General features: G+C 35.5%; 1 protein-coding gene and 1 long non-coding RNA gene across 2 annotated transcripts in view; both read right to left on the bottom strand.

Annotated features, from left to right (window-relative positions):
- Positions 1 to 3,857: 3,857 nt before the first annotated feature.
- Positions 3,858 to 7,317, bottom strand: LOC149086398 (uncharacterized). Its single transcript, XR_016195744.1, has 3 exons — positions 6,875 to 7,317; positions 5,706 to 5,782; positions 3,858 to 4,130 (listed from the first exon to the last, which is right to left on the bottom strand). It is a non-coding gene; the product is annotated as an uncharacterized LOC149086398 (long non-coding RNA).
- Positions 7,318 to 15,236: 7,919 nt separating this feature from the next.
- The window catches only part of LOC149086397 (F-box only protein 47-like), a 27,973-nt gene continuing 16,181 nt past the window's right edge, over positions 15,237 to 27,028 (bottom strand). The window contains exons 6-10 of the mRNA XM_089255296.1: positions 21,477 to 21,644; positions 20,459 to 20,608; positions 20,046 to 20,188; positions 19,726 to 19,870; positions 15,237 to 16,196 (exon numbers count right to left, since the gene is read on the bottom strand). Of these exons, the coding sequence (XP_089111422.1) occupies positions 16,054 to 16,196; positions 19,726 to 19,870; positions 20,046 to 20,188; positions 20,459 to 20,608; positions 21,477 to 21,644 (749 nt within the window). The 3' untranslated portion in view covers positions 15,237 to 16,053. The remainder of the gene's footprint in view (positions 16,197 to 19,725; positions 19,871 to 20,045; positions 20,189 to 20,458; positions 20,609 to 21,476; positions 21,645 to 27,028) is intronic.

The following is a 27,028-nucleotide window of genomic DNA, read 5'->3' as shown; positions in this document are numbered from 1 at the left end:
CTTTTATTTGTGGTTAACTTTCGATAAGCGTGGTGACCGCCGACGTGACGACTTTTTTTTTTTCGTGCCAAGTAATCGCCGCTTTTGCGACGGTCAATTCAAGATGGCAGACAAAGAACCACGAAGGGACAAATGTCCGGAATCCCTCCGTGGAGAGAACCATGGGAGAACCCATATCTCTATGCCTCCATGCAAAGAACACATACAGTTGGCATAAAAAATGAAATTTATTCACTTTGTAATCTTTACTGGAATCGTGAAGATAATTTTCATAAATTTATAATTTATATTATGATAATTATACAACTGTTAACCACTTTACAATTAGAGACGTAATATTGCGTCCGAACGTCAGTGGAATGAATTAAAAAATTTCTCCGTTCCCTTTCCTCTCTCCTCATCAACGCGAAGATGCAACCCTACGAAAACAAATAGTTCTTTTTATCTCCGCTCCCACTATCAGGATTACCTGCAAGGGCAACTTCCGGCGATGAAAAACGTCTCGAACGTTGCTAATCTTCCCCCAAGAAGACAACTGTTCCCTAACCATAGAATCACCGATGATTAAACCCCTATCACTATCCCCCTTTATCTTATCCACGACCACCCATTCATCCTTTAAACCGTCGTTGTTCGTGCAGATTGCTTCATCGACAGGTGACTCCGTAATAACCAGGCCCTCTAAAACTCTCTCTCGTAACGCTTCGACCTCGAGTTCCAACCTTGCCCTATCCAAACACCCCTCTATCGGCTACTATCTCCCTAGATCAGGGAAACCTCCCGTCGCAAGCCCTACACAGCACTAATCGAGGTCGAGGCATGCTAACACTATTGCTAAAAACTAGATAGTAACACTTAAAAAATAGGAAAATGAGAAACGTTAACAGGAAATTAAAATAACGTAAATTACATTACAATGCAAAATATACGTAAAAAATTGTACGAAAAAATTAAGTAAAATAAAATGCTCAATACTAAATCACGGGAAAGAAATATATATGTATATAAAGAATAAAACCCACCCCTAAAAAAAGTATTAAGGTACAAAGTAAAACTTGTACTTATTAGTATTAGCTAACTATGCATTTACTAACACTAAAACAATAGGACCCAAAATGGAAAAAAAAAACAAATTACTGAGACTACCCGGGAAAAAGTTCGCTCGACACTAATACCCAAAAAACTCACGAAATTATATCAAAGAAACGGAAAAATACGAAAAATGGCGGGAAACCAAGAACCAATTATTCCCTCCTATACGAGCACGTGAGCAAAGAAATTGATTATCGACAAAAAAGCAACGGTTACAAACCTGAAATGTACAATGAAAATGAAATAAGAGCGACAAAATAAAATTTAAGTCGACCGAAAATACACAACGAAAATTAAAAAAAGTTGAGAGCAATAAGAAAAAACACTTAGCTTGCACATCCAGCAATTGAAGTCTAAAAAAATCCAGTGACAAAATCAAACTAAAGAGAATATACTCACAATCTAGAAAAATAAAGAAAACACCGCAGTGTTTGATCCAAAAAATAAACACGCTAAACTCACGAGAACGAAGAACAACACAAAATGGCAGATAACCCTTCGGCAAAGGTTTCGGATATAACTACCGCTAATGGTCGGCTGGCGGAGCGCGATAAGAGCACGTCCGCTCCCTACCTCGCCCAAGACGAGAATGAATTATTTAAAATTATTTTTCAAAATAAAAAAACGAAAGCTGAAAAAGATTTTCTTGACAAAATTACTCATATTTGCAGTAAAGCAACTCGTGAAAATGGATCAGCACATACACAAAAAATTCTTTTAAATTAAGTTTTTCAACTTTATGGGCATGATTCCTGCTGGCTTCTTGTTTTATAGCTATACTCATGTACAACTAATTTCTTTTAAATGTACGTATAATATTTAAGAAAAAATGTCATTTATGTATCAAAATATTACATAATATCAATAGAAATAGTGATTTTTTTTTTCAATTTTTGAGATGAAACAGTTCTTAAGTTTCCTAAAAAAGGATGTTTTGCTTTTTTAAAAGTGCAAGTATTCATTGTTATAAATTTTTTCAAAACGAAAGAATGCATAATTATACAGAAAAAAGTTAAAAAAACGTAATTTATATATAAAATTTCAGTTTGAATTCCCTCGCTCAGTGAATGTTTTGCCTATTTAGCTTCAAAAGGGTGTAATACTAGGGTGACCATACGTCCCGTATTTCCCGGGACAGTCCCGGTATTTTCTGTATTTTTGGTCGTCCCGACTTTTTCGCAAAAGTGTCCCGGTTTTTCCCGTATTTTACACGACGCTTACTTGAATTTTTATTCTTTATTGAAGTCAAAGATTGAAATTATTTTTCAACTAATAAACTATATTATGATAATTATAACTATAAATGAGAATATTTATCTCCCACATTTGTCTCGGTGAACGTTTTTTTCGTGAAATTCATTTTAATCCACTGCAATTTGCAGTAACGTTTCATTTCCCGCCATTGTGATTTTACCGTAATTTTAACAATATTTGGCAACTTTGCTCGGTTTTGGCGTCATTTTTGGCGATAATTGGCGATGTCCCGTATTTTCCCGTATTTGGAATCTCAATGTCCCGTATTTCTCTCGAGGAAATATGGTCAGCCTATGTAATACGGTCGCGTAGGGACGGCTCGCGAGTCCTCACTCCAGTTTCCTGGGGGTGAACTATCTCTGCAGTCCTTAGTAACTACTAGTCCTAATGAACTACCGGTCGGAGGACTGAAGCTAAGGACCGCTTCAACTACTAGTAGTTAAGAGGTACTATGTACTACCAGTCCTTAAGGTCACGTGACGTGAAACAGTAGTTAGAGGGGGAGAAAATTTTTGGTTTCGAGAGTAACAGATCTCTAACCAATCGGGATGCCGTTTGAAGTCTACAACTACTACTAATTATTTAAAAATCGTTTTTCCGCAGTGGGTTGTGGCAGCGATTTCATGTTTACAAACAAACATGTTATAAACAAACTTTTTTTTCCCGAGGGACTCGCCATACATTTTTTTTACTCTAATATCGCTGGCTAGTTTAATTATTTTGTAAACGTATGAGGACGTTGCATTTTTCATCTTGCGACGTTTTTTTAGAATAAGATTCAGTATATAATAATAGTCAAAGTATTTTTCTTGTCCGAGCTCATGGACCCCACTTTTAGATGATTGAAGAAGCGAGTATATGGGACCCCAGCTGCATATATGTGGGTCGCATACTGATGAAATCGAAATTTGAAAACAAAAAAAAAATTCTTACAACAAAACGTAAGATTTTAAATTAAGGTTACCGGCACTGTTGAGCCTATGGTCGTAGTGTGCCTTTCCGGGGCAGACTTTCCCTTTTTTTTGAGGGGGGGACCTTCTTCCTGAAAGGGTTATTATGCAAAATAATTATAGAATTTTTGGGCCCCCTATTCACCTCGGGAGCCCTATTTGAGGCCCCAGCTGAATACTATTTTTAATATTGAGTGTCACTTTTTTTTAAAGACCAATTTGTTAAATAATTTTTTATCATCAATTTTTATTCCTTTTAAATTCGAACAACGAATTGCAAATTCTTTCTGGAGCAACTAAAATAATAAATTATTGATAATTTTACAAGATAATTATTTTTAATTTTATAATTAAAAGAATTAACTGCCTTGCTGCGTATTGTAGTTCTGTATTTTAAACTATGGGTTTCTCCTCAGTATTAAAAAATACTATCAGAACATATTTCTCTATGAATGAGCACTTACCTGTTAATGCAAGTGAATACTTTAATATTTAAAAGATATATACTTCTATATTAAAGATCTTTCATCAATTTATCTGTTTCATATTTAGCTTCCAACAAATAACTTCACCTGATAACTTTCATTTGATCGTATATTTCATTTCAGTTGATTAGAAGATGAATGATTGAAGTTGATTAATAGAAACATGAATTGAATAACAACTTGCACACATGATTTGTCATACAAAAACATTTTATTTCAAACATATGTTCATAGAGAGTTATCATAATCACAATTTATTTGTTGTACTTTTCTTAGAAATCGCACCTTTCAAGAATATGATTTTTTGAGATTCATTAATTTTCATTTGCATCTTCAAATGTTGATTTACCTGAAATTAGAAAGAGGAAGAAAAAAACACCTTTATTATGCTTATCAATCTTTAAATGTACTGTATATTTGATTTCAAATTATAACAGTCTTTATTTGCATAAGTAGAGATAATTCGTGCACATTAGCACTTTGTTGACTCGCCACCATTTTATCACAGTAGGATCCAAAATGCATCAACTGTGTTTTACAAGGGAGGCCTGGCATTGCACACAGATGCACTTGTTCATGTCTAGATGTATTTACCTAGGGCTTCACAAATCTTAGGAGCCAACATTGCAAAAAAGAAAATCATACTGACACCTCAAATTTTCTATGCAGATCACAAAATATTTGGAGTTTATGTCCAGCATCTTCCGATATGTGAAGATCATCACCAAGTGCTAAAAAAGTTGAATATAATTTGTTTTTACTTTGGATTATTTCTCCTAAAAATATGCTTGGCTGCCAAGAAATTTGACCGGCACCTAAAATGTTTTTCAATTTTTCGAGCCATGGTTCTACCCTAAAATTTTGGTCAGACAGATGAAGTGAAAAAACCTATTGGCACGCAGCTAACTTCAAATTTTCACTTTACTTTCAGCTTCGCTCTAAAACACATCCTTAGCAACCTCTTGTGGATCAGGGAACCCTATTTAAATTAACATAGAAATTTTGCAGTGCTGTATGGTCTTACTAGTTAAAAAGTATAATATTATTTGTCGTCAAACATATTGTTTTAATATTTCCATTCACAAAATTTGCTCATCAGTAAATATAACACGTTTTTCAAAGAATTAATATTGCTTTTCAGTTAGCAAAGCTTCTAAAGGTTTTTTGTAACGTCCTCCCTCTCATTTATATAGCCAAGAAAGGTTTTTCAACAGTATACATGTTTTTACTTGCACTGGTCAAATTTTGAGTGGTACAGGTAGCCATTAAGAAATCTATCTTAATTTGCTCAATTCAATTATGTCAAAAAGAGTTGTTCTTTCAATAGTATCTGAAAAAATTATGATTATAAAGAAAATTACTCATAGCAAGATATTTCTCGAGAAAAACCAATATGGTATGGACTAAAAACAATGCCACCTTCCCCCCCCCCTGCTTATTTTGTTTTTGCACATATAAAACGTGTTGCTGAAATTACAATAATTTCAGAGGGAAGTATGTTTCTGTTAAGTTTTATATTGAGAAATATTCAAGTGATTTTACAGTTTACAATTTTTATGAATTTTCTCAACTTAACCTATTTTATACACATTCAATTTTATTTTATTCATCATGCAACATAAATGAGACACTGAAATACATTTCTTAATAAATGTGTGAATTTATGTAATACAGTCTCTCCGAAACGCCATTATGTCTGCGATCTGATATAACGCCAAAATTCTTTGGGTAGGATGGTGGCATTAAATCGGGGGTTCGACTGTATTTGTTCCACTAGGGTTGTTGATACAAATGAAATCAGTGAAAATGATGCGACACAATGTTAAAATTTATGTCATTAAATCATGCATGGAAATATTTTATTTTACATGAAAATAATAATGGAAACTGTTGCTCAAAGTCAAATACAAAGAATTAAAATTACCTTTGTTTGCTCTGGTATAATTGTTTGGTAACTTTGAAAACCTTCACATAACTTCGTAGCTACCTACAGCCAATTTCCTGGGAAACAAAATTTTTCAAGAGTTAGAAAAGTCTCACAAATGTATATACAATATATATATATATCAGCTGTTTACTAACAACATCGTTAAAAAACAAATGCTTGTTAAAAGTTTAAATGTTAAAAGTTTCAGTTCCATAACATCTCAAAATGTTATATTTTAAAGTTCTTAAGTATTCGACATGGAAATTTTTTTTCTGTCGTTACCCATACACACAAAATCAAAAACAATTTTTGGCAAAAAATTCAATTTGAACACACACAGCAAGGCCATAACCCAAATACTGAAGTAGTAATATGTTTCAAACACTAATCTGCTTCCTTTCATTATAATATATATATACCTCAACACTAAAAACTGTGCGTGAAATTAAAACTTTGTTTTTTAGTCCCATTGTACGAACTTCATTTTTTATATCAACAAAACAATATAATGATTCCTTATTAAATATTCATCTCAGAGCGAGTTACAGAGTGCAATTTTTAAAGTAGTAGCATATGATTTTTTTCTGAAAATTTAACTTTCACTAAGTATTACAATACTGTTCATTTGAACAGTTCAAAATATCAAATCTATATTTTAATCCTTTACACTAAATTTAGTGCATGAGTTTTACAAAATTTAATATTTAACATTACTGCCAATTTTTACCATGCTTTATTTCAATTTCACCATTACTCATCACAAAAAAATTAATTAAAATTTTTGTCATTTAGGTGCTATAATTTATTATCAATGAATTGTATTTGTTATTATTTATTTACGCATGTGCTCAATTCATTTAGACATAATTTTTCATTAAAAAAAATTAATGTAGCAAAAAACATAGAATGTAAAATTTCAATCTGATATTATCGTAATAGAAGATTCATCTTTCATTCGCCATGTAAATATTTTCAATACAACCCAAAATATACATGGGCTATTTGATATTTTTCCAGCATTACCAAGTGGGATCCACTGCCCTATTGATTGCGTGACATTATGTCCATTTATATTTTTAAATAACGCATTTACCGAGCAAAAAAATATTAAGAATATTTCTAAACACTCTTCTTATATAGTTCGATAGCAATAAAATAATTCTTACCTCAGTAATGAACATGCTAGCACTTCGTCGTGGCTTCGATCGCCGATGTCAACATACACGTATGTATACTACAGCAGGTTTTTGAGGATATAACGATGAATCACTTCAACTTTGATGACACCGAAGATATAATCCAAGTTTTATCTGTCATTATTATCGTAAAAAATTTTTTAATTCGAAAAAAAACAGCATATTTCATCGCTAAATATCACAGCGAGAGCTCGCGGCCAGAGGCAAAATTTCCTCTTTTCCAAGATGGCCGCCGTGAACTACTTTTCTTGCTGCTTTAGGACTGGTGCTAGGCAGTCCTTAGCAGCGGTCCTAAGTAACTACTAAAAAAAAGTCCTTAGCTTAGAGATAGTATCGAAAAGTCGAACTACTGGCCATCTAAGGACAAATCGGGGCTTAACTACTTTTTTTCGGCTAAGGACCGCAGAGATAGTTCACCCCCTGATTAAGTCCGTAAATCTTTCTGGACTTCCGGCAATTCTTTCAAGGAGTGATCGGACAGATTATCGGGGTTCGACATGTTTCCTCTAAAAAAAGTCTATGTTGAGTTAAAATGGAAAGGATAAATAAAAAATATTTTTGGATTGAAAATTTTCGTTCGGATGAAAAATACCTTTGTAGTGCTTGCAAAGTGTGAAAAGCACACATATTAAGCACGTGAGTTTTTTTTTTTCACAATACAGTACTGTACTTTGCAGTAGTTAAGCTACTGTCCAACAGAGATCTCTACTTTCCAAGGTCAGGAGATAGACCACTATTCGCCAATACGTATCAAAACTCAATTTTACTCTCTCTCATCCAAATTTCGTAGAGAGTGAAAATATTTTTTCAAATTTTAAAGGTTTTTCTCTGTTTTTCATATAACTTTACAACTGCTTAGTTCCACAAAAGCGACACCAATTATAAAGTGACAATAAACCTTCTAGAAAAATTTCGACGATTTTAAATGACGAGTGGAATTTTTACATTTCTTGTTTGGCAGCTTCACATTGCCGAATCAGCTTGAATGAATGAATGCCGAATTGGAGCTGTCACCAAACATGCCAACTTGGTGGTATTTACAGAGAATCGCATCACTGATTATTTGCATGTGCAAGATGACCATCCGGTATCGATGACTCATGTATGGAAGTCCATTCATTTCACCTCTCATGGTCTCGACAATGCATCTTTTTTTTTTTTTTTTCCAAACCGAGCACAACCCAGGTCTATCGCCATGGACAATTTACTACCTAGCGAGTTGCGCCGGAAGTGTAAGTGTGTGTGTACCTAACAGTCTGAGTGCGTATCCAGTGTTGTGTATGATTTTTCAGTGCTGCCATCTATATCTCAGAAGTGAAGTGAGTGATGTGTAGTGACTGGATATTTGTACTGTTTGTAGGACTGTTGCTCTCTATGCCGAGATGACAATGCATCTGTGAGACGTGGTACATTCGGCATGGCACATCTCCCGTACCGGCAGACACGACTGAGCAGGCACTCCGCAGGTGGCCTTTTTCATGGCTTTTCAAACAAACCAGTGACTAGTCTTTCCGGTTCCCACAATCGTTCCTGGCATTCTTCAGGAGTTCTTCAATTCGATGATGATGTCTGCCATAGAGTCCTATGCAACAGAAGCGCAGACCACTCGTTACTCTCTCCTCGAAGCTTGATGGGCTGCTTCGAACTTCATGGTGTGGACGTCTCATGTCCTTGTATTCGCCCAGACGCAACACCTGCTGGATGTACGGATCGTTGACAGAATCGACGAGGTATTGCAGGGTCAATCCATTTGATGTCCGGTGGGCAATCGAGAAACGCTAACTGTGACAGCCTTTCGATGTCCATTCTTACAATGTTTCACCAGTTTTCTGCTGCCTGGTCTTTAGTTCAGCCGATGGAAGTCCTTAGGTAAGTCTCTCCGAACCTCAGCTCCAGTGCGTTCGTCAGAGCTGGATCAGTCTTCAGTGGCTACTACTAAACCAGACATGCACCTCGCCCATATTCCTCTCCGGAACTTCCAACGAATTGGTCTTCAGTAGCTGTAGAACCTCGGTGGCTTCACCTTGGAGTGCGGTGGCTAGGTAGAAGGCCTCGAGAGCACAGTCCCATCCGTTCGCAGAGTCGATCATTTCGAACTGGGTCCTGTAGATCAAATACGATGTCCTTCCGTCATACGTCGAGGGCTTGATGCCCAGTCGGATGACATCAGCTATGGCTGGCGAAGAACGTAGGCTCTTGAATTTTCTTTTCCAGCTCCGGTATCATTTTTGAGAGCTTCTCGTCGATGCGATAACAGTTCTTTCCACTGAGTACATCCTACTTTCCACCACGGCGATGTCTTGTTTAACGGCATTGACATCATCTCTATGTCAAAGATGGAGCATAGGCGAAGATAGACTTGGAAGTCTGGGGGGCACGATGATGATAATTCATATACACATTAGATCACTCGACTACACCTTTCGAGATGGGGGGGGGCGCTCCCCATATCGCTGTCCGTGCGATGGAGGTGTTGACAGCGGCAATGCAATGAATGACATCACGGCAGCAATGGACGAGTTGACGTCCTCCTTGATGGCAGCAACGGACGTGTTCACGGTTGAACTCGATCTTTATCTTATCCTCAAGATTTCTGATTTCACCTGTCCCATAATGTTCATCAACTAGTTCAGCTGTTCTTGCATTTTGCTAATCTCCATACCTCGCGGCTTTACCATTCAAGTCCACGGTGTCACTTATGACACCAAATTGTTCTGGATAATGTCTCACAAATCCTTGAAAGGATGAAAAAAATGCAGGACATCAGATTTATTCGACAGAACAGCTACTTGCAAGCAGAGATCTTGACGGAACGTTACCTTGTCTTCTGACTAAAATTTTACAACTGCTTAGTTCTGCAACAGCAGCGCCACTTATAAAAGAATAAACCTTCTAAAAAAATCTCGACGATTCGCGTGGCATTAAATTTCTTGAGAAATTGAATTTTCTAAATGTTATGCCGAAACTAATATTTGGAAAGAAAACGTGGCAACTTTACAGGTGAAAGATGACATGATAAATAATCACTATTTACATAATTTTAGTAACATTGCCCCCCCCCCCGAAATTGTTCGGCCTGACAATTCAGTCAAGTCGACGGGTTGCCCTTTGTCACTCACTGTGGTAAGTAGCGTCTGTTGAGGTGGATCACCTTGCCCTTTGAATCCGAACTACGACGTCATTGTTTCTTCACGACTTTCCTTCCCATGACGTCTGGAGTTTCGAGCATGGTCTTTTCCGGCGCTTGGGGTTCCAAAGCCAAACGAATTCAACAATAAAATACTATTCTTTCGACAGATATCCCTTAAAATTATAGAATAGTAAAATTACTCTTTAAAATGATTTTTTCGGATAATTCTGAGTGCAACCGGGGAAGATGGGAACAGGGGAAGTGGTGCAAATGGCACGGAGGAATAAAACATGCGTTCTCAGAATCATTTAGCGGTACGTGGGAACACTTTTTTGGCGCCTTTTCCCGAAAGTTCGGGAATTTAACACGCTGAGCGCGTCACATGCGACACCGTAAGTGCAAGGCAGGTATAAAAGTATTTCGAGGAGTTTCCAAGTAAACAAAAAAAGAAAAAAAAAGCGTTATTTGGCGCAGAATAATAATAAAAAAAACACTATTGGAGCAGGATGTTAATTTTTTCGCACAGTGTGGTGCAGAGTTCCCACTCCTCCACTAATATAGCAGCACCATTTTCTAGCAGGGGATTGATACAACTTAGCTAACTTTTTTATTTCAATTTCATAGTCAATTTCTTCGACAGCACAGCAATCTTCTTTTACCGTTTTTCTCAGCATATCAGAACAATACCACACTAAAAAATATACCTTTCCTTTGGTGTTGATTAGAAGCGGGTGAGGCCACAGGAGTCCGACCAATCAGGTGTCGTCTTAGCTGAACCGAACGTCGGCAGAGCTGTTCCAAAAATAAAGATATTTCTAATGTAACATTGGCTATTCCCACCTTCAGCAGAGCGGCCTTGAAATCCCCCGACACCCGTTCCTTCCATTTTCCTTTTTTTTTCAGGGTCCTTCTTTCAGCATCAAGTACAACTCATCAATCATAGCAGGTAGTATCCCAGGGTGGTGGAAAAGTAATGAATTTTTTTAGAAACACTTAGATTTTAAGGGGGTTATAAGGGCTCTTAAAAAGGAAAATGTATGACCTTTTAAGCACCACATAAACCCTGGTACCATATTTGGCAACTCTTCGACACCATGTAACAAAGTAAATCAAATCATATTCATGTCTGTTGCCACGTTTATGGTGACCATATGATCTAATATCACTGTTTTTGATATGAGGCCAACTTGAACTCGTTATCTTCATTTAAAATTTAAAAAAAGTGTTGGAAACTGAAGAGTTCTCATTATTAGTGTAAATGAGTTTTAATTAAGCATTAATGTACTATGAATATATGACTTAAAAAAAACTTCGAGCACAGTAAATGTTTTTTTTTAGCTTGATTGCCAGAATTAAAGACGATGCAATGTCTGTCACTTCTACACTCTTACGCCGAAATATCCGTGACACTTTCATCTGAAGGAGGGGGGGGGGGTTATGTTTTTTGGTAACTTCTAATAACTGAGGAGGCAAAAGGAATTCATCCAGGGCTGAACCAGTGTCAGCACCCTGCCCTCACTATCCCCACAAGCGCACCATGGCTGTAAGCATGGGCAAAATTGCGGCCCGCTAAGGGAAAATATTAAAGTTCACATTTTACTTATTGGACTTAGATAGAGCACAAATTGGTTAAATTGACCCCACTAACATAAAGCAATTAAATACTGATTGAGTTGAAAAGCACAGCAGGGTCATGGGGGCCAAATTTTAATCAAAAATAATTTCAAAGAACCATACAGCATTTTCAAGAATTTTTCATATTCATCATCTTTTACACCGGTACAATCGGTCAGTAAAAACTCTTAATCACGAGAGACACATAATTTTGCAGTAACAAAGTTTATTGGCTTTTAATGAAAGAAAACTCACATGAAAATTCAAACAAAATAATTAACAGTTCTGATTAGGATATAAAATCAAGATTAAACTGATGTAGATGACAAGCTGAACATACCAGTAATGAAATGAAAAATACAGTACATACTCGTTTGTTTTTTTATATGAGTTTTTTTTTGTTAAAAAAATTGTTCCAAAATTTGAAATTGGGGTTCCGACTAAAGAGTTTGAGGAGAAAAACCTTGATCTATAAGTTGTGGTTTTAGTAGTCCTCAAGTGGGGATGGGATTGACTTGCGAGTATATGTGGTACTTTGGATACAGTGAAAATCGATAAGCTAAAAACAGACACATACAATTTTTTTATATGCATAAAAACATTCATATACAGCACAAGTTATACATTTTGGATTGTTTATATTTTGAAATTCCTTCAAAAATTAATGTTTTCACCATGATGCTCATCAGGAGAAAAATTATAATCATTTAACATTTTGTTCACATTTTTCAAGGAAAGAACATCAAACCATACACCAAAAAACATGGAATGTTCTGAGAAAGTTGTTTAAGTCAATTTTATTAAAATGCAGTTCAAGCACGAAAGAATATAATATTACTAACAACTTATTATGTTGTTGGTAATTAATATTCAAACAACATCATACAATAGTTCGTAACTATTATTACGATAGTTTTTTCCCCCATCATGCTGAAAATGTGACAGCAAAAACTTTATTTGCACAGATAAGTTGAGTATAATCACGTAAAATATACACACTTTTGCAAAAAATATATATACATAGCATTTCCGAGTAACAGCCACAAAGCACTATATGTAAATGTTGTTCATATAGAATGTTACTCAATTTTAATCATTGCATGTGTTATGCAAATGATTAAATCATCGATGTTATTGGGATTATTCTACATGCAAGAGAAAGGTGCATATTGCAGCATTTAAAAGCACTGGGGTATTTATTTATTTACAAATTTATTTTGACAATTTGATTGGATTGAGACATCAAGCTGAAAAGATTTTTTTTTTTGACATACTAGATGAAATTATAAACAATTACCTTAATTCAAGACAAGTCACATCAACAACCTTAGAAAAGTTGTTCCATCTAACAGACATATCTTGGTAAGAGTGCTCTGGTAGCTAGATTTTTGCAGCAATAGATCAGAGAGGGCATATGTTACTGCTGAATGAACGCCAGGGGCTCTGCCACCGGACTTATCCCATCGCCGAGATCTCTTCCAGCCCAGCTTCGTGGCAGAGGCTGGGACAAAGTGAGTGCACCTAACAGTCTGAGTGTGTAGCTAGCGTTGTGTTTGAATTTTCAAATCATGAGTGAAGTGTAATGATTGAATATTTGTAACGTTGTAGGCCTGTTGCTCTCTGTGGCGAGACTTTTTAACGGGGAGATCGGCTCACATTCGCGCCTGAAGTTGGAAACCACAGAAAACCAACTTCAGCCAACCACCACTGTGGCGCCGGTGGGATTCGAACCCGGATCTTCGCGACATATGTTATGGCTGAACAGACTCGGAATGCGTCAGACAAACAACTCAACCCTTTCTAGTTTTATAAATTTCAATGATCCCCATTATAAATAGCATAGTGAAAATCACAACACCCACTGTAAAATGTCATATCTTTCTGCAAGAAGAAAAAATATCTACCAATTTTCGCAGGGATAGTGCCCCCCCCCCCAACTCTGAGAACAATAAACCCTAGAAGAGAAACTTTTTTCTATTATTTATACCGAAAGCATATTCTTCTACAACCCAATAGGAAAGGGATTTCAAACACAGTCTGTTTCCTTCTTTTATCAAAATGTGAACAAAACTGGCTCTGATCACTGGCAATTGATCTTACAGGTTGGGGGCTGGGAAGAGAGAACATATTCTGAGAAACCATTAAAAATCTCAGCTTCGTAAGTAGTCAAAATATCTTGGCATTGCTGAAATATAAAGCATCAAGTTTGACAGGATACCTTGTAAATGTCACGAGAAGGTTAAGACAGAGTGATTAGATGAAACGTCATATCTGCATTGATACACATACAAAGGCTACAACAGGCAAATTGCCCCAGGGCCATCATTTCAACTTTTTCCAGGGGAGGGGAAGCAAATGTACTCAATGTGTACGTGTGTGTGTGTGTGTATATATATGCCATTTTTAGTGTATTTTCAAAAGCCGGGGGGGGGGGGGGAATGCACCCCCCTAAATGACGGACCTGCAAATTGCTTAATCGGTTGGCTGGGGGAGGGGGGAAGAAAATATTTCCATAACAATTGTTATTGCTATCATTGACTGAAAAGTATTTCTTATCCTCCACATATTCTATGGTATCTTAGAATTTATTCAGAGATACTTAGCAGGAACTGAGATTACATCTTCATGTTCCCTGAAGCACTTGTCACTGATGACATAGGCTCAGTTGTCTGAACTGGCGAAGGTCATGAACACTATCTGTTCAAAGACCAGGGCTGCTACTAGAGAGGAGCATGCGGGTCTGGGGTATCTGGGGGTGCACAAATTTCATCCTTTTATTTCTCCAAAATGCATGCTTACTCAGGCTGACCAAGCATCTAATTTGCAGTGCTGTCAAAGACACATCATCTTCAGTGATGTCTCATTTCCATCAACATTTGTTTGTGGAATTGTGGCCAACATTTGATACAGAATTTGTGTGGTTGAGGTCCCTGCACATTGGTGGCGGTTTGACAGTCTGAGGAGATCTCCCTTGAAACAGCCAATCTCATCTAATTGGTCATCTGACAGCTTCAGCATACACCTAAGACATATCTATGCATCGCTTAAACGTATGAATTTTTTTTCCTGTATTATATATTCGTATATATCTTCATGTAAATTTCCTATTAACTCAAACACTAACATAAGGCTTTTCACATTTAAAGTTATATATATAAATTTTGTTTTATTTTAAAGGTCAATATTTTGTATAGAAATATACAGTAGATTGCCATTTTAACAAATACTGTTATTGCGAAAAAAAATCTAGTCTTAATTAAACTTTTTCTAATTCCCTCAGATAAGTTTACGTAGAAACAATGTAAAAATCTATAATTCCTTTATAATGAAATTTCATTATTGTGAAGTGATTTCTCAGGTCTCTTGGAGTTCATTATAACAGGATTCAACTATATTTCCATGCTTCTGAGCCCATGCACTGGCTTGCTTAATGTTTCTTTCTACTCCTTTATGCTTTAAATTTCCAGATACTGTTTTACATAACCTAAATTATTTTGTGCATGCCACATTCTTCTCTACCAGTCATAATGTCACAATTTTGCTTCAATTTTCAATTCAATTTTTATGCCCCCCCCCCCTCCCATGGAGATGTGATTGACTTTTACTACTAGAAATCTAGTAGAATATGGACAGAACCACCACATAGTTGGTAAGTTGATATTGCCTATGCTATACCAAGTCAATTAGACACCATTTACCAATGAAACAACACCCCACCCCATGCTGCGAGAGTTGATCAACACAATTCTTTCAAGGATGTAAATACTTTTATTGATGGCCATCCAAGTCCATAGAGCTATTACCAATTAATCATGTTTACGACATGCTGGAATAGCAATTTAAGTCCGCTCAGAGTACTTCTGAACTATCTGACTAGATATAAAAATTGTGGCAGACTCTTACACAGACGCACCTTAACAGATTCTACATTTCCATCTTCCTTAACGGATATCAGCCTTCATGACCGCCAGGGAATAGATTAACTGCAGAGTTTCTCAATAGAAAAAAAAATTTTTTTTTGTTCCCAAATTTTAAGAACTTTTTCAGGCTTTTTTAAATTATATATATACAACAACATACTATAGTCACCATATACATGTCCGTAGCTGAAGCTTCACTTTTTTTGCGCATGTAAGTATATATCTACAAAGCATATTCCACAGAATTTGATTAGTCAGAAATTAGAAAAACATATCTGAAATCTCTCGAATGATCAGAAGGTAATCAGATGCCACTTAAACTAAAACTGGGAAGCCCACACATATTCCAAGATATTTTGATATAAAACAGATATTATGTGTGTATATATATATTTATATATATAAACATTTTTTTTGAAGATGCGTAACACAATGATCATCTTCCAGATCTTTTTTTTTTTCAATACAAAAGTGAAAAAAAGAATTCAATTATTGAGAAAAATAGGATCTATTCTGTTACAAGGTCCTGGAAACAAATGACACTGACAAACTCTCTCTCCTGAATCTGGAGTAATATTATTTTCAAGAAGACCAGAGTCTAAGTAAAGTTTTCTACTCCACAATTCCCCTTGAAAAAAAGAGAAAATTTCCGATTAGTAATAAGGTAAGAAATCCCTTTTTTCAAACCTCTAACTCAGCATTTTTCAACCGGGGTACCATCGTAAATGTGCAGAGAAAAATTTCGAAGAGAGAGAATTTTAATTAACTTAATTAACTATAACAATTTTAATGGAAGACTACTCCTCCTGATTCAACCTTTACAACAGATATCACTCTTTAATGACATGTCAGGGTTGGCTTGAGTTTGGTTTTCGAAGACGATCCCTCCTCCTGTGACACTTCCTGCCCTGATCAACTTCATTGAAAATAAAATATTACTGAGCTACTATCTGCTATCAAATATATATATTTTTTTATTGTTTCTATATACCATATTCCCCTCCGTTAACCAACATGCTGTAAATATCGGGTGAGACCAGCTTTTTGAATGTTGGAGTCCGGTCCATTCCCAGCGCATGATGGGAAAAGCAAGACTCAATAAGAGCAACATAATACATATAAAGACTGATAACAATCAAAATAAAGTACTGAATAAGTAAGCCAATCAGAATAAAATAATGGCTTGTTGCTGTAATAAATGTGTTTTATCCAGAAATTTGATAATGATAATGAAAATCCAGCATTTATTTATTTATCTAATTATATTGCCAACCTTATACAAAAAATTCTAATTTTTTTTGTGTTTTTTTTGGCATGTTGAGAGAATGAAAAAGTATACTGTCGCTTTTGTATTACAATATCATGTTTTGCAGAGCAATTCTTTCATTTTCACTGTTTATCCCAATTTTACACATGATCGAGGATTGCAAAAATGAAAACAAACATAGGGGTTTCCATTTAACTTATCTTAATCTATGCCAGAATATACTCACTATCAGACATTTTTAATAAATCAAGATTTGTGGTACAAAAGCAAAAATAAATAATATTTGAAATATCAGAACATAAGTAGTTCATAAAACAAAAAGGGTCCTAAAATGCAGAGAACAGATAAAGTTCAAAACAGCCTATTCAATCAGTTTTTAGAATCCACAAAATTATGACTTATCCAGAATCAGTGACTCAAATTTCCCAGCATGCCAGCTAATGCAGGGAAATACTGTGTGTATGTGTGTGTGTGTATATATATATTGATTATTATAGATGCAAGTACATTTATGGTATGTTAAATAGCTCAGACATTTTATTGGTGTGATGCATTTTTATTTCACTGTGAAAGATGAGAATAAATTTCCAATCAAATGTTTTTATTTTGGAAATTCTTGCATGCTGCCTTCTTCCTAGGGGACATGACTCACACTCTGGGAACCACTATACTACAATATGAATAAAGTGTTTGGTGCATTTATTTTCCCAGAAACACATTCCAGCACTTTCAAGAGTCTGACATTGAATATTGAAGGACTGGGCACATCCTGCTTTACATCTCAGAAAGAGATCAAAGTGTTTACAGTTGATGACAAAAAACTGCTTCAACAATGCTGAAATGACTTTATAATCATTAAGCACAAATATTTACGTTATAATAGTCTTCATGTCTATCACACTTTGTCGAATCACTGAAAGGCATCGCATACCATCACCATGTCCAGCAGCTGCAGCATTATACTGTGGCAAGAGCCTGTGTGACTATGATGTCTTTGCCAAAATGAAATAACCACAGTGATGCACCCATTACAACAATAGAGAAGGCTATCTATGCTATGTGGCACTCATTACTACTACTACTAAACCATACATGCACCTTGACCACATTCCTCTGCACAACATCTAACGAATTGTTTACATGTTGGAATGTGCGTGTAACTGTTGTAAACCTAACATGAAATTTGTTTCGGTGCAATACTTGTTATGTGTAGTGCATCCATCTGCCATCAATTTTTCTAACTATGCGTGAATAATTGTATCGTTGTGGGCCTGTTGCTCTCTGTGGGGAAACTGTTTTAATGGGAAGATTGCCTCGCATTTGTGCCTCAAAGTAACGAACCACAGAAAAGAGAACTCTTGAAGTTGGAATCACCTATAGGGCAGTCACTGGAAGATATTGATGAAAGTGGATATGGTGATGGTGTACTATTCCTTCCAGTAATTTGAAAGATGTGGTAGATGCGGAAGACAATTATGTTGAGGGGAATGTAAATGTTTGCGCATACTAATAGTAATTTCAGAACTATCAATGGTTGCCAGGAAAAAAAGATAAAAAAATGGAAGAAGCAAATTTGAAAACTATTTTACTTGAGGAATAAAAAAATTTTCAGATAGTTTTGTAACACTTTGAACTTTTTTCGAATAAATTTTTATCAGACCTGTGGACTGATAAAAATGAACTTCATGGACTTCAGTTAAAATTAAATTTTTTTGAATAATACCAAACATTATCAAATGGTGGCACACATCATCTACAAAATTTATCTCATTGTTGACAGATAAATTAGACTGCTTATTAAAGATAATTTATCTTCTCAGGTAAAAATATAATTTTCTCACATTCTCCTACGTTCTAATTTCTATGAGGTACACGTGCACATAATTTCTAAGCACACATTCAACAGTGTTTTCTTCATATAGAACAGACTGCCTAGCTAGGACATCATTTCACATATTCTTATAGGTATAGTTACCTGAAAATTTTTTATACCGCCATACTGCAGTGGTTTCCAGAATTTGGGCTACAACCACCTTCAATGTCACATGAATTAAGTGAGTTACATGAACTGAAGAGTCATGAAAAATTTTCAAAATCAAACGTCTTAAGAGATTTATTTTTAATTATATATATTTTATTTAATTCTCTTAAGAGATATGAGATTTATTTTCATCATTCACAACATAAAAAAATATATGCAAACCTAAAAAAAACCCTAGACTGATCGAGTTACTTAATATCCAGTACGCATTCAGTAATCAAAAAAAAAAAACAAAAAAAAACCCACATAACTTATAATTAGATATGATTTCACACATTTTACTGCTTATATGAAGCTACACTGATATTTCCAGGAGGTTGCCTAACGGTCACTTCAAATATGGTGTCAAAATTTAGAATCACCAAGAATTAAGTTAATAAAACTATTTAAAGTTTGAGAACCACTACCATATTCTACACAGAAGCTCTAATGTAGTAAGTTGCGAGAAAATTCCGAGGAGAACCAAGTACAAGTAATACCAAAAATTTAAGTTACTAAGGATATTTCAGCTGAACCCCACCTCAAATATTAGACATTTTATACAAAAATATACTCTCCATCACTCACACAAGTAAATCACTAAAATTCCACAAAATTTGTTCTATTTGCTCAAGAAATCTTCTGAGAACACATGGAAAACAATATATCTTTTACAACCATGTGATTTCTCATATGGGCAGGGAGAATCCTTATCAAGAAAACTATACCCTTGACTTTCAAGTGGCATCAATTGGTTGAAAATTCATATACAATAATTAATTACATACTTACCAAGAAAAATATCAAAAATATTTCAAGTTGTGTAAAATCATACATATTTTATTTAAAAATAATAAAAAAAATTCTTACTTTCATCGGTGTTGAAAGCAGCATTTGAATCTAATAAGAGTGGTATTTGGTCACTGTATCTGTCAAGTTTGTCAGCATACTGGTGAAAAATTGTTTCTACAGCATGTGATACATTAGCTTTATCTTTCCTTAGCATGAACAATAGCTGAGGGAATAAAAAATGTTTATTCAAGTTTTTTAATCATATATTCATTATAATACACTCAATATATAAATAGGTGTCTACATTATAAAGCAAAATCAGAAAAAAGCTGCTTCAAACCAATTAATAAAAAGTGATGGTGAAAACCATAATAATAAATAAATGAAACAAAACTCACATAGATACATCGGACAACAAAAACAGCTAATTGAGGATATCCTCCACGATGCAATATTTTCTCCATAAAAATCCTTAAATATTTAGGATCACATTGTAGAAGCAGATGAATTATATGAGCAGGATGCCAGGGCTGGGGCAGAACTAAATAAACAATAATAAATTTTTTAAAAATACAAAGAAAAAAACATTTTGTAAATTGCTTTAAAATAAGTTAGCTAATGTGAATGATTTGGATTCAGATTATATTTGAATCAAAATAATAAAATAGTAATAAACTATGGTGTGTGTGTGTGTGATATGTACAAACACCTTATCTATCAATATGTAAAAGCTTCTAAGAGTGCAATATTAGGGAGAAAAGAAAAATTCACACAAATTTAAAAAATCAAAACAGAAAAAAATTTTACTTACTAGTAAGGGCTTCAATGACTGATAAAATTTTATTCCCCCTGTAATCCTCATGATCTCCAATCAAATCGATGAAAGATGCTAATTGAAGTATTTCATGATAGGGAGAGAAACAATTACTGGTCAAAGGTGCAGACCAACTAACAAACTCGCCTACAAGTACCAAATAACAAGGAAGCGAAAAAATAGATATAAGTTAAATACACAGAAAAAATAAAATGATTAAAACTGAACTTTTGAACAGAATGACAAAATATTGAAATTTCTCCTTTTACTTAAACATAATTACAAGTTTCAGATGAAATAATGTTTAACTTAAACATATGATATTAACTAAATTAATGTCATAATGTACATAAAAAATTATCATTTTTTACTAGAATCTTATATTTTTCAAACATTCAAATCAAAAATAAAAAAAGTTATGTTCCATACTTTCCAGATAACACAAACCACCGAAGTATGAAATATGAGGGCAGGGGTCGAGAGCCCTGTGAACTGGACCAGGAAAGGTGCCAAGTTTACTCTTTTTCCAGAGCACCAGAATTGATACTGGCCATGAGCGACAGAGCAAATTTTTGCTTCTAGTTGTGGCCCTGCTTAACATAAGTACAAGAATAAACACTACTTTACCGCACACCAACTCCAGCCATATATCGCCATATGGCAATTTCCAACTAGTGGAGTTGGGTGGGCAATGAAGGCGTCATCTACTGGTGGTTGCCCCAGGCTTGATAGGTAAAGAACTTTTACTCGTGTTCTTTTGGTTGGATTCGAACCCATGAACCTTGACAGCAAACTTCATAGTGGAAGACGAGCATCTTACCACTGAGCTACTCGGGCGCCAAAAACAAACACTAGCGTTTTGAAAATTAGTTAGGATTTTGTAAAAAAAAGTTACAAACTTCATGAGAAGGTAGAAAGATCACTTTGACCAGCATGAGATGGTTCAAATACTTCATCTTAATTCACAAAATGAAAAAAAAAGAAAAAAAAAAAAAGATTAAATTGTGTTTCATACCTGCTCTAGTTGGTCCAAACAAAATATACAATATTCTTGCTTGTTGTACAGTAGACAGATTCCTTAGTATATTTACAAGCCAAAATTTATGACCATTTTTCTGATTTGGCATGTAAAATACATATTTGAAATATAAACGCAGAGCTTTCTCCTTGTGAGGAAATCGCCCTGAAAAAGATAGCAAAATTTCAGATAAGCTAATGGACTGGAAAGACAATGCAATGTAGTGAAGATATTGACCAAAAAATAGTCTAGTTGAATGTAATTTTATGTTATCTATATACACTCATTGCCATAAAAATTTGCGCACCAAGAAATAATTGTGGGATCGAAACGAAAGTTGGCCTGAAGGTACATGTCGGGCAGATATGCAAATGATTAGAAATGCAGCGTGATTGCGCATTGCGTAATGCCACTAGAGGGCGTTGAACTTCGTTCTCCTTGGAGTATAAAACAGGTAAGCAGAGCTTGCTGGAGTGTATTTAATCATTTGCAAAGGAAATGCTGAGGTAGACATGCTGTTACGCCGCCATCGAAGACCATATGAGCAGTTGTCAGAGTTCGATAGGGGAAGAATCATCGGTATGATGGAAGCTGGGTGGTCAGCTCGGCGAGTAGCTCGTCAACTAGGCTGTTCTGATTTTACTGTGAGATGGTGTTGGGACCAGTGGACAGAAGAGACGTCATTTACACGACAACCAGGTTCAGGATGCCCTCGACAGACCAGTCGCCGAGAAGACCGTCACATCATCCGAAACGCACTTATAGAGCCAACTGCCTCATTGGCCGCTATCCAGACACAGGCAGCAGCTTCACTATGGGCCCCTGTGTCTTCCCGAACCATCGCAAGGCGCCTGGCTGAAGGACATCTGGTATCGCGGCGCCCATTACGTGTGCTGCCAATGACACCCACCCACCAACGCCTCCGTTTGGAGTGGTGTCGAGCACGACGGGATTGAACTGCAACGGCATGGAACCAGGTCATCTTCAGCGACGAATCGAGATTCAACTTGAGCAGTGATGACAATCGTGTTAGTGTGTGGAGGCCCCATGGTGAACGCTTCAATCCTGCCTTCGCTTTACAGCGACACACCGCTCCCACAGCTGGTGTCATGGTATGGGGTGCCATTGCTTACGATACACGGTCACCCCTAATATTGATCCATGGCACAATAACAGCCCAGCGGTACATCCATAACATCCTTCAGCCACATGTGTTGCCACTCATGGCAGGGCTCCCAGGAGCCATTTTTCAACAAGACAATGCTAGGCCACACACAACAAGGATGTCACAAGACTGCCTCCGCCACATTACCACCCTTTCCTGGGCTGCTCTATCCCCAGATTTGTCACCAATCGAGAATATCTGGGATCATTTGGGACGGCAAGTTGGACACCCTACGAGGTTGGTCGAACTAGAGGCGCATTTACAGCAACTGTGGAACGAGATGTCTCAGGACATCATATGGAACTTGTATGCCTCAATGTCCGCTCGTATCGCATCGTGCATTCGCGCTAGCTGGGGTCCAACAGAGTACTAAAACTTCTGTTCATCTGTACTTTTTTCTGCAATAAATGATCCTTTTTCTTGGATTTTCTAATCACTTACTTATATCAACGTAGTACTTACATGTGTAAAATTTCGTTTCATTTCGACGACTTCTTCTGGGTGCGCAAATTTTTATAGCAATGAGTGTATATATAAATTTTTCTGTCTGCATGTTCTCTATACACAAATCTACAACTTTAGACCGATTGTTGCCAAATTTAGCATATATACTGGATTGAACGAAGTTTTAAGGATATAGTAAAGTTTTAAAAATTTAGTCTACTTTAAAAGTTCATCAGAGCAAGCAAAAACCATCGGACAACAATGGTTTTTGGTCCTCAACAATGACTTTTGGAATGTTTACTTTGGTTATCGTGGTTCACTAACGATACGTTTTAGACAGGCATATGCCTTCACATTGAATTGTTACTTCTTTAATGCAGCAAAATACAGGGATACTTTGACTAATGAACACCTTGGCTTACGAATTTTTCGGCTAACAGATTTTTTTCATGACTTTTTCTGCCTCAGCTAACGAATACCGATTTGACTAACAAACATTTTCATTGAAACGTATGCACATGCTAATATAAAACAGCTGCATTGTGAGCTGAAGTTTTATACCAATCATCATCAGAATCAGTCACTCGAACCTGATTAACTCATGTCGATCTCAGAAATTTTTTCCTGATGCATCTTCAATTCTTTTTGTAAGAGTTTTTGAATGGTTTCATGTAATATGAAAGATTCAGCTACAATGTAAAATGCGTAGAAAAAAGAACAGCCTATGTTTTCAGAGTACATATTCTTTCAGAGCAAGACTCTTAGTCTCAAACTGAAAAGTCTGGATATTCCAAGAACTTTTCTTTTTCTATCTGCATGTATCAAAAACAGAAATGATTTAACTAAAATTGAGAAACTGAAATGAGTCAACTAAAGTTCAACGGATGGGTGGACACCTACGGACTAAATTGGGTTGTGCCAACATCTTTAGTAGACTGAAGCTGGTGTTGTGGTTGTGTACATACTGGAAAATAAAAAGATCTTCAGCATCTTTCATCTTCCTTGTAAATTCTCCCTTATTCAATTTTTAAGTTGTTCATTTTCATCTTCAGACAGTTTTGCTGTTTTAAAAAACTTATCTTCAAATTTCGGGATGTTTCTGGAAATAAGTAAATGTTTTTCCATAAAACCATAGGGGAAATAATGTTTCGGCTAACAAGCATGATTCTGGAATGAATCATCCTCTTTATCCAAGGTATCATTGTACATGGAGAAAACCGAGCAGATTCGGGTATTATCGCTAGTTAACTATAAAATAAAAGCATAGCTTCACCCAGGATCCTCAAAACCTAAATTGACAACTATCTGCTTTTAATGAATCTTCCCTTAGATAAAGTTTTTGATTCAACAAAGCTTTTTTATTGTATGGAGACACCACAGTTGTTACAGAAGAAACCCTTTTTCTTTTACTAACTTTCTTTAATTTACAAAGTTTTTCTGAATAATATTTTAGAAATTTAAAAAAAAAAAAGCTACTTCACTGATCAAACTATTAAGTGAAGATAATATTGCAAACTAATTATTTAACACTGACTGAACACTCTACTAAGAAATGAAATACAAAAGATATCTTTTATATTTCATTTCTTAGTAAAGTGTTCAGTCAGTGTTAAATAATTAGTTTGCAATATTATCTTCACCAATAGTTTGATCAGTGAAGTAGCTTTTTTTTATGAAATATATGAAATATAATGAAATATAAAAGATATATCTTTTATATTTCATTAAAGATATATCTAACATCCCGGTTCGGGTATGGATTTTTACTAACACTAACAAATTGGACGGATCGTGCTGATTCCTTGGGAATGCGTGAAGATAAAATTTAAAAAAAAAAAAACCATTAAATAAACATTTTCAACAAGTTATTTTTCCCAGATCATTCTTACTTTCTCTGGTCTTTCTTTAAACTTAAATGTTCCATTTACTTTAGTACAGTCAGATCTTGACATAACGTCACCACTGAGATAAAGTTACTTTATATAAGTGGGGTGACTTAATAATGAGTAAGTTTTTTTACAACTATACATGCACTGACATAAGCAGATATAGAGAAGGGTGATCATTCCATCATTCCCTATACATGCCCGGGGGATTAGCCCTGATTAGCCTGTATCCACTTATGTGCACTGGATTCAATGCTGAGAGGCACCAGACTGGATAGAAGCTCATATAGACTAATGACTTCAAAACCAACAAAGCAGGCATGAACCACCTCCAAGATAAAGAAATCTATGAAGTAGTAAATAAATATGATAAAAGATATAGAACGTCTTGATAAGTAGTTGCTCTTCAGGAAAAAAAAGTATATGATACCTCAGTTTTCGTCAATAATCTGTTCGAAACCACTCAGCGAAATCCGAAACTGACAAAAATCGAGTCAATTATTACCCATATGAATCAATGTAAATCCAATTAATTTGTTCTAAACCCTCCAAAATAATACAAAAATTTAACGTGGAATTTACATTTTTGTACCTTTATAATGACTCTAGGCAAATGAAAGACTGCGAGAAAGGGAGAGAGAGGTGCAGATATTGTTTGGAAGGGAGAATTCTCTCTATAAGGATCATAGATATCAAGGCACTATCTAGGGTCACTATGCGAGTTCACTTGAATTCAGACACGAAATTTTCGGCCCTGGACTTGCCCAAACTCGCACTTGCGGCGTGCCTAGTAACACTGTGCATGCTAGTGCACCTTTCGAATTTTTCGAACCAGCCTTTGCTGGCCTTAAAATAAGTGAGTACACTAGCACTCATACAAGGCATTATCTTAATGAAATCAGCATATAACAGTTTGGCCTCCAAAACAGAATTGTCATGTTTTTGATTGGTCCAAATTAGCAATAACTGTTCGACATGTTCAATTGCTTGCAATCTCTATTTTGTTAACACATTCTAACCTTTTGCTACATTACCATTTTTTATTGCTTCTTTTTTCGCCACAATGGAACCTATCGTGGATGGCGACATCCTATACATGCTTCCGATCACAGCAATCTTAATGCCGCTCATTTTTTTCAATGATTTCTTTCTTCAACTTGATCGTGTTCTTGGCCTTCTTCTTTGAAAGGCTGCTGGCTCTGGAAATTTTCTTTGGTTCCATGGAATTGTTTGGCTAGATGCGTGCTAGAATTGTTTGGTGATGCTCCACACGAGAAACAATGGCACAATGAGCAGGAAAATTGAAAATTAACAGCAAAGTCAAGTGGGTACATCGACGGAATTTGAGGCAACCAACTAAAACAGAGAAATTTTTTGTGGAAAAAATCAACGAAAACGGAAACCGATTTTAACCAAGGTCAATGAAAACAGAGGTATTATTGTACATGACTTCTTTTAAAACACTTGTGGGGTGACTTTGTAGGTAGTTTTTTGGAATTCAAGCATAATGTTAAATATGAGATAGAATTTCCATTCAGTTAGCCAAGACTTTAAAAAACTGATGTTATAATAAGATAACTGATGATATGAGATAACTGATGTTATAACAAACACGCGACATTGAAAACTATCAACATTATATCAAGGTCTTATTGTACACATTTTCATTTATCCATTCACAACATGCACTATCTGCAAATATCACTTATTAATGAATGGAATAAAATTTTAAAGTTCAGTTTATTTTGTTTCTATGTTCCTGATAATTACATCATCTATAGCACAACATCAGTAACCAATGGCCAACTATAAATCAACATTATATCAAGGTCTTATTGTACACATTTTCATTTATCCATTCACAACATGCACTATCTGCAAATATCACTTATTAATGAATGGAATAAAATTTTAAAGTTCAGTTTATTTTGTTTCTATGTTCCTGATAATTACATCATCTATAGCACAACATCAGTAACCAATGGCCAACTATAAATTGGTGCAGAGTAGTTATATGTATGTATAGCTGCATTCAATATGAAAGAGCACAACAC

Source organism: Pholcus phalangioides, unplaced genomic scaffold, assembly GCF_987345545.1.
Source record: "Pholcus phalangioides strain wild (caught in Gottingen) unplaced genomic scaffold, Ppha-v1.0 ptg000004l_1, whole genome shotgun sequence".
NCBI classification, from domain to species: domain Eukaryota; kingdom Metazoa; phylum Arthropoda; class Arachnida; order Araneae; family Pholcidae; genus Pholcus; species Pholcus phalangioides.
The sequence above is the reverse complement of the archived record's forward strand: the minus strand, read 5'-3'. Positions and strand labels throughout refer to the sequence as shown.